The sequence below is a fragment of the Oncorhynchus tshawytscha genome, linkage group LG15 (assembly GCF_018296145.1).
Source record: "Oncorhynchus tshawytscha isolate Ot180627B linkage group LG15, Otsh_v2.0, whole genome shotgun sequence".
NCBI lineage: Eukaryota > Metazoa > Chordata > Actinopteri > Salmoniformes > Salmonidae > Oncorhynchus > Oncorhynchus tshawytscha.
The window spans coordinates 27189745-27197227 of NC_056443.1; the positions used below are offsets into that span (position 1 = coordinate 27189745).

The following is a 7483-nucleotide window of genomic DNA, read 5'->3' on the forward strand; positions in this document are numbered from 1 at the left end:
TAAACATTATATTAAGTAGCATTATTTAAAGTGGCTAGTGATATATTTTTACATCAATTTCCATCCATTTCCATTATTAAAGTGGCTGGAGTTGAGTCTGTGTTGGCAGCAGCCACTCAATGTAAGTATACTGTATTTTAGCGGTTACATTTACTTTTGATACTTAAGTATATTTAAAACCAAATACTTTGACTTTTACTCAAGTAGTATTTTACTGGCTGACTTTCACTTTTACTTGAGTCATTTTCTGTTGAGGTATCTTTACTTTTACTCTCAAGGTCCCCTGGGAAGTACTGAATAGAAACCCCAACTCCCAGGGCTTCACTGACGTCAAAACAGGAAGCGTCCTTTCACACCGGAAGTGTATCAGTTCGGGGAAAAAAACTCATTTATGAACACGAAATTCATAATATAGAAACAAAGTTACAGTTTTTCATAGCATAACAAATGTTCCGCTTTATAATCCACATCAAAAAACACACACCAAGCGGAGACAAAAGTTTTCATCTTGGAATACTCGCAAAGCAACGAAAGTAAGTTCTCTGTTTACAACTTCGCGCCTGCTGGCCCTTCATCGATCTAACATTAACAATGTAACGTTAGCTAGCTGCTAGCATAGCCAGATCAGATGCAATGCAACGTTAGCTAGGTGGGGGTGAATGCATGCAATTTATTATTTCTATTAAAAACAAAGTAAATATTTAAAAAAAAAACAAGTGTCAGTTTCTAGCAAATAATTGTCACCTTTTGCTGTTGTTGCCTGTAACTATATTTACTTCCCATATTTTCTCAATTGATTCTGCTGCATTCAGCTGGCCCGTCCACTTCCTGTCACCATGCCTGCTCTGCAGGACAGACCGAAGCTGTCCAACGCCATGGCCAGAGCCCTCCACAAGCACATTATGAGAGAAAGAGATCGCAAAAGACAGGGTGAGATATCACAAGACTGGCTTGGCTTGACTACTGCATTTCTTCCCAAACATAACCAAAAAGCCAGATTTTTCCCACAATTATGTCATTGTAATTGGTGTCTCTTTTCTTCCAAATCTTAGAGGAGGAAGAGGTGGACAAGATGATGGAGCAGAAGATGAAAGAGGAAGAAGAGAGAACAAATTCCACAATTATGTCATTGTAATTGGTGTCTGTTTTCTTCCTAATCTTAGAGGAGGAAGAGGTGGACAAGATGATGGAGCAGAAGATGAAGGAGGAAGAAGAGCGAAAGAGAACAAAAGAGATAGAGGAGAGGATGTCACTGGAGGAGACGAAAGAACAGGTCAGAGAACGTCATAACAAACAGATGGGAGATAACTAACTTCAGAGGATGGGCTATCTCACCTTAACCCTCTCTTACATTCCCTTTTCCTCCTCACAGGTGATGAAGATGGGGGAGAAGCTGCAGGGACTGCAGGAGGAGAAGCATCAGCTCTTCCTCCAGCTGAAGAAGGTCCTGCACGAGGAGGAGAAGAGGCGCAGGAAGGAGCAGAGGTGAGCGGAAGGGAGCCTCTGACTCCTCAGGTGCATCTCAATAGTCAAGCTTCCTTAACGTTAGTGAACCTTGATGAAATAAGGTCAATAAGCCACATTAGATTATTGAAATGCAACCCTCCCAGTTTGGAGTAGGACTGAGATTTTAATAAGGCCATATATAAAGGATTTGCTGATTGTTAGAAATCTCCTGTCAGATATCTCATCTGTTTTTACCTCTCCTGCAGTGATATCACAACACTGACGTCAGCCAGCTACCAGTCCAGTCTAACCATGCACACAGGACAGCATCTCCTCAACATCCAAGGTAAGCTATACACGTGTTCATGACTGTCATCTCCTAAGCAATTACATTAAATGAACATCAAAATAACGTGGTAATTTTCCAGATGTATTTATCACAAGCTGTTTACTTTGAACACATTAATTCAATATATGTGGCACTGGGCCACAATTAGTCTATCCACAAATGACTTCTGAGGTTCCCGCCGGTCACTACACCATACTCCCTCATCACTTTTTTGTTCTCTCTAACCTCTATCAGGCAGTCCAGTCAGTCACAACAGGCCCGGGGCTCTCATGTCGGAGCGCAGTAAGCAGTTGTTTCCAACACCTGTCATCCCGGTGAGTCACAACTGGGTGGCCCTCTGTATGTGTAATGTCTCATCTAACCACTAGCTGTCGCTATTGTAATGGCCATCTTTTTATCAAGCAAACTTTTCAATTCTAGTTGAAGTCAGAAGTTTACATACACTTAGGTTGGAGTCATTAAAACTCGTTTTTCAACCACTCCACAAATGTCTTGTTAACAAACTATAGTTTTGGTAAGTCGGTTAGGACATCTACTTTGTGCATGACAAAAGTAATTTTTCCAACAACTGTTTACTGACAGATTATTTAACTGTATCACAATTCCAGTGGGTCAAAAGTTGACATACACTAAGTTGACTGTTTAAACAGCTTGGAAAATTCCAGAAAATTATGTCATGGCTTTAGAAGCTTCTGATAGGCTAATTGACATAATTTGTGTCAATTGGAGGTGTACCTGAGGATGTATTTCAAGGCCTACCTTCAAACTCCAGCCTCCTTGCTTGACATCATGGGAAAATCAAAAGAAATCAGCCAAGACCTCAGAAAAACAATTGTAGACCGCCACAAGTCTGGTTCATCCATGGGAGCAATTTCCAAACGCCTGAAGGTACCACTTTCATCTGTACAAACAGTAGTACGCAAGTATAAACACCATGGGACCACGCAGCCGTCATATCGCTCAAGAAGGAGACGTGTTCTGTCTCCTAGAGATGAACGTACTTTGGTGCGAAAAGTGTAAATCAATCCCAGAACAACAGCAAGGGACCTTGTGAAGATGCTGGAGGAAACAAGTACAAAAGTATCTATATCCACAGTAAAACGGGTCCTATATCGACATAACCTGAAAAGCCGCTCAGCAAGGAAGAAGCCACTACTCCACAACTGCCATAAAAATGCCAGACTACGGTTTGCAACTGCAACTGGGGACAAAGATTGTACTTTTTGGCGAAATGTCCTCTGGTCTGATGAAACAAAAATAGAACTGTTTGGCCATAATGACCATTGTTATGTTTGGAGGAAAAAGGGGGGGAGGCTTGCAAGCCGAAGAACACCGTCCCAACCGTGAAGCACGGGGGTGGCAGCATCATGTTGTGGGGGTGCTTTGCTGCAGGAGGGACTGGTGCACTACACAAAATAGATGGCATCATGAGGATGGAAAATGATGTGGATATATTGAAGCAACATCTCAAGACATCCATCAGGAAGTTAAAGCTTGGTAACAAATGGGTCTTTCAAATGGACAATGACCCCAAGCATGCTTCCAAAGTTGTGCCAAAATGGCTTAAGGACAACAAAGTCAAGGTATTGGAGTGGCCACCACAAAGCCCTGACTTCAATCCTACAGAAAATGTGTGGGCAGAACTGAAAAAGCGTGTGCGAGCAAGGAGGCCTACAAACCTGACTCAGTTAAACCAGTCTGTCAGGAGGAATAGGCCAAAATTCACCCAACTTATTGTGGGAAGTTTGTGGAAGGCTACCCAAAACGTTTGACCCAAGTTAAACAATTTAAATGCAATGCTACCAAATACTAATTGAGTGTATGTAAACTTCTGACCCACTTGAATGTGATGAAATAAATAAAAGGTGAAATAAATCAATCATTCTCTCTGCTATTATTCTGACATTTCACATTCTTAAAATAAAGTGGTGATCCTAACTGACCTAAGACAGGGAATTTGTACTAGGATTAAATGTCAGAAATTGTGAAACTGAGTTTAAATGTATTTGGCTAAGGTGTATGTAAATTTCCGACTTCGATTGTATATCTTGGCATCAATTGTGTCAATAAAGTGAGTTCCAGGCATCAGCATTCGACCCAAGCTGGAATCAAATCCTTAACTCTGTAGTTAAAAAAAACACCCACTGAAACATAGTAACTGTCAGTGATGTCAACAACAGACACATAACCCATGCTCTGTGTGACCTCTTATAGAGTGACCGTTTCACTCTCCTCGCCCCACAGGGCCGCCACTACCAGAGCCAGCCTGGATTCAGTGCGGGCCTGGCAGAGCACGGCCAGTTCGGTGGCAGTCAGTCAGTCCACGAGAGCTACAGCATGGCCCAGACACAGCACCCCTCCAGCTACGCCCCCAGCCCCTCTGTACCCGTCAGCTTCGCCAATAGTTCCCAGATCAGAGGTAGCATGTGTGTGCAAGCTGAATATTAATGCCTCCGACAGGAAATTCCATTGTGGACTATGTAGTAATTAAAATTGCTAATCATGACAGCATCCTGCAGTATTAGTTTCCAAAGTCTGACTCTTGCTGTCTGTCTCCTGTCCAGGTGCGTCTGCGTTCCAGGCCATGCAGTACCTTCCTCAACAGCCTGGCTACGCTGTTCACAGTCACTTCACCTCCCAGCAAGGATTCATCCCTGTTGCTGGAATACCCCTTCAGAAGCAGTTGGAACATGCCAACCAACAGTCTGGCTTCACTGACGGGGTAAGACCACTGGTCAGACAGATTGGGAGGAAGATGCTCTTTCAAGACATGCACATAAGGTTAAGTTTTCTATTCAACCACTAAACCTAGTTGTGAATCTGTTTTAATATAAGTTCATATTGTACAAATTCAAATCTGAGTTGTCCTTGATACTCCTTTATACACCTTTTGAATTCGGAAGTTTACATACACTTAGGTTGGAGTCATTTAAACTTGTTTTTCAACCACTTCACAAATTTCTTGTTAACAAACTATAGTTTTGGCAAGTCAGTTAGGACATCTACTTTGTGCATGACACAAGTAATTTTTCCAACAATTGTTTCCAGATTATTTCACTTATAATTCACTGTATCACAATTCCAGTGGGTCAGAAGTTTACATACAATAAGTTGACTGTGCCTTTTAAATGGCTTGGAAAATTCCAGAAAATGATGTCATGACTTTAGAAGCTTCTGTTAGGCTAATTGACCTCATTTTAGTCAATTGGAGGTATACCTGTGGATGTATTTCAAGGCCTACCTTCAAACTCAGTGCCTCTTTGCTTGACATTATGGGAAAATCAAAAGAAATCAGCCTAGACCTCAGAAAAACAATTGTAGACCTCCACAAGTCTGGTTCATCCTTGGGAGCAATTTCCAAACACCTGAAGGTACAACGTTCATCTGTACAAACAATAGTACGCAAGTATAAACACCATGGGATCACGCAGCTGTCATACCGCTCAGGAAAGACACACGTTCTGTCTCCTAGAGATGAACGTACTTTGGTGCGAAAAGTGCAAATCAATCCCAGAACAACGTCAAGGGACCTTGTGAAGATGCTGGAGGAAACGGGTACAAAAGTATCTATATCCACAGTAAAACGAGTCCTATATCGACAACCTGAAAAGCCGCTCAGCAAGGAAGAAGCTATAGCTTTTCAGGTTGTCGATATAGGACTGATTTTTACTGTGGATATAGATACTTTTGTACCTGTTTCCTCCAGCATCTTCACAAGGTCCTTTGACGTTGTTCTGGGATTGATTTGCACTTTTCGCACCAAAGTACGTTCATCTCTAGGAGACAGAATGTGTGTCTTTCCTGTTCCAAAACCACCATTAAAAAGCCAGACTACGGTTTGCAACTGCACATGGGGACAAAGATTGTACTTTTTGGAGAAATGTCCTCTGGTCTGATGAAATAAAAATAGAACTGTTTGGCCATAATGACCATCGTTATGTTTGGAGGAAAAAGGGGAGGCTTGCAAGCCGAAGTACACCATCCCAACTGTGAAGCACTGGGGTGGCAGCATCATGTTGTGGGGGTGCTTTGCTGCAGGAGGGATTGGAGCACTTCACAAAATAGATCATTATGGGGGAGGAAATTTACATGGATATATTGAAGCAACATCTCAAGGCATCAGTTATGAAGTTAAAACTTGGTCGCAAATGGGTCTTCCAAATGGACAATGACCCCAAGCATACTTCCAAAGTTGTGGCAAAATGGCTTAAGGACAACAAAGTCAAGGTTTTGGAGTGGCCATCACAAAGCCCTGACCTCAATCCCATAGAAAATGTGTGGGCAGAACTGAAAAATCGTGTGCGAGCAAGGAGGCCTACGAACCTGACTCATTTACATCAGCTCTGTTAGGAGGAATGAGCCAAAATTCACCGAACTTATTGTGGGAAGCTTGTGGAAGGCTACCCAAAATGTTTGACCCAAGTTAAACAATTAAGGCAATGCTACCAAATACTAATTGAGTGTATGTAAACTTCTGACCCACTTGAATGTGATGAAAGAAAAGCTGAAATAAATTATTCTCAACTATTATTCTGACATTTCACATTCTTAAAATAAAGTGGTGATCCTAACTGACCTAAGACAGGGAATTTTTACTTGGAATAAATGTCAGGAATTGTGAAAAACTGATTATTTGGCTAAGGTGTATGTCAACTTCCAACTTCAACTGTACCTCTTGACCTTTCCTTGTGTTTCCCTAAACTCCTGTTGTTCCAGGGTGCTATGAGACCCATGCACCCCCAATCCCTCCATGCATCTGTTGATGGCCTGCTGCCCACCCCCCCCTTGGCTGTCCAGATCCCCACTCCAAAGGTAACTCTTAGCCACCCCTCCCCACCTCTCACTGTTACCGCCCACTGTTGACCCACCACCCCATCAGAAATATGGGTGCATCTGAAAGTGGTTATTTCAATTTAAAAAAGTGGATTGCTTTGCTTATTGTTGCAGTATAGATTGAAAAGTGATTGTATTTTTGTTTTGTCCAAGCTCTCATAGTTAAAGCCATAGTCAAACCAGTGTGAATCTTGAATATGAATTCATCTTAATAGTGAACACACATTTTTTTTAATGTATCACCTGAAATTCTCTTTCAATTATGACTTGGTCATTTGAAATATGGATGGTTTGTCTTAAAGTTCTTTACTGTTGCTTGGTAACATTTCATTGACGTTTCGTCCAGCAGGCACCTTTCCAGAGCTCTCCCCAAACGGCTCCCCGCCATGCCTTCCTCCCCCATGCCCAGAGTTCACAGAGGTTCTATCACCACAGCAAGTAATCATGGTTACCTGCCTAAACTATCTCCCCTGGGAGTTCTTATCGTTCAGATTTCATTGGCTCACTCAAGATTCGAGAAGACTGGAATTATGTCATAGTAAACTTGGATTATGATGGTTGATTGTAAAGCCCAAACCCACAGGCTTGACTTTAATATTTATTGTATAGTTAATTTTATTACTGCTGAATTACTTGAGTTTTAGTGGCCTAAATGTTCTAGGAAATTTCTCCTGAAACTGTATAGTGTTTTACTTTTTGATTTTGTGTTTGGATCTATTACCTCGGAAACTGTCCTCCAAAAATTTTTAAAAAAAATCACAATTTAACAATTTGTCTTTAATTTAGTTTGGGATGGGAGACGTTCTGCACAGTTTGGACTTTGTGAATACAATAAAGCAAAAAACATGCCATAAC

The 7483-nt window shown here is 41.6% G+C and overlaps 1 protein-coding gene across 5 annotated transcripts; it reads left to right on the forward strand.

Moving 5' to 3' along the window:
• Positions 1 to 326: 326 nt before the first annotated feature.
• Positions 327 to 7483, forward strand: LOC112214758 (G protein pathway suppressor 2). 5 transcript variants are annotated; one of them, XM_024373750.2, is made up of 10 exons: positions 327 to 533; positions 813 to 930; positions 1164 to 1273; positions 1373 to 1485; positions 1713 to 1792; positions 2030 to 2109; positions 4010 to 4214; positions 4360 to 4517; positions 6512 to 6607; positions 6975 to 7483. In XM_024373750.2, exons 2-10 carry the CDS (start codon positions 837 to 839, stop codon positions 7068 to 7070), a joined length of 1032 nt encoding a protein of 343 aa, XP_024229518.1. In that variant the 5' UTR covers positions 327 to 533; positions 813 to 836; the 3' UTR covers positions 7071 to 7483. The 5 variants fall into 5 exon arrangements, with proteins under 5 accessions (XP_024229518.1, XP_024229519.1, XP_024229522.1 ...); XM_024373751.2 differs by having other exon boundaries at positions 6978 to 7483; XM_024373754.2 differs by having other exon boundaries at positions 329 to 533; positions 1053 to 1273.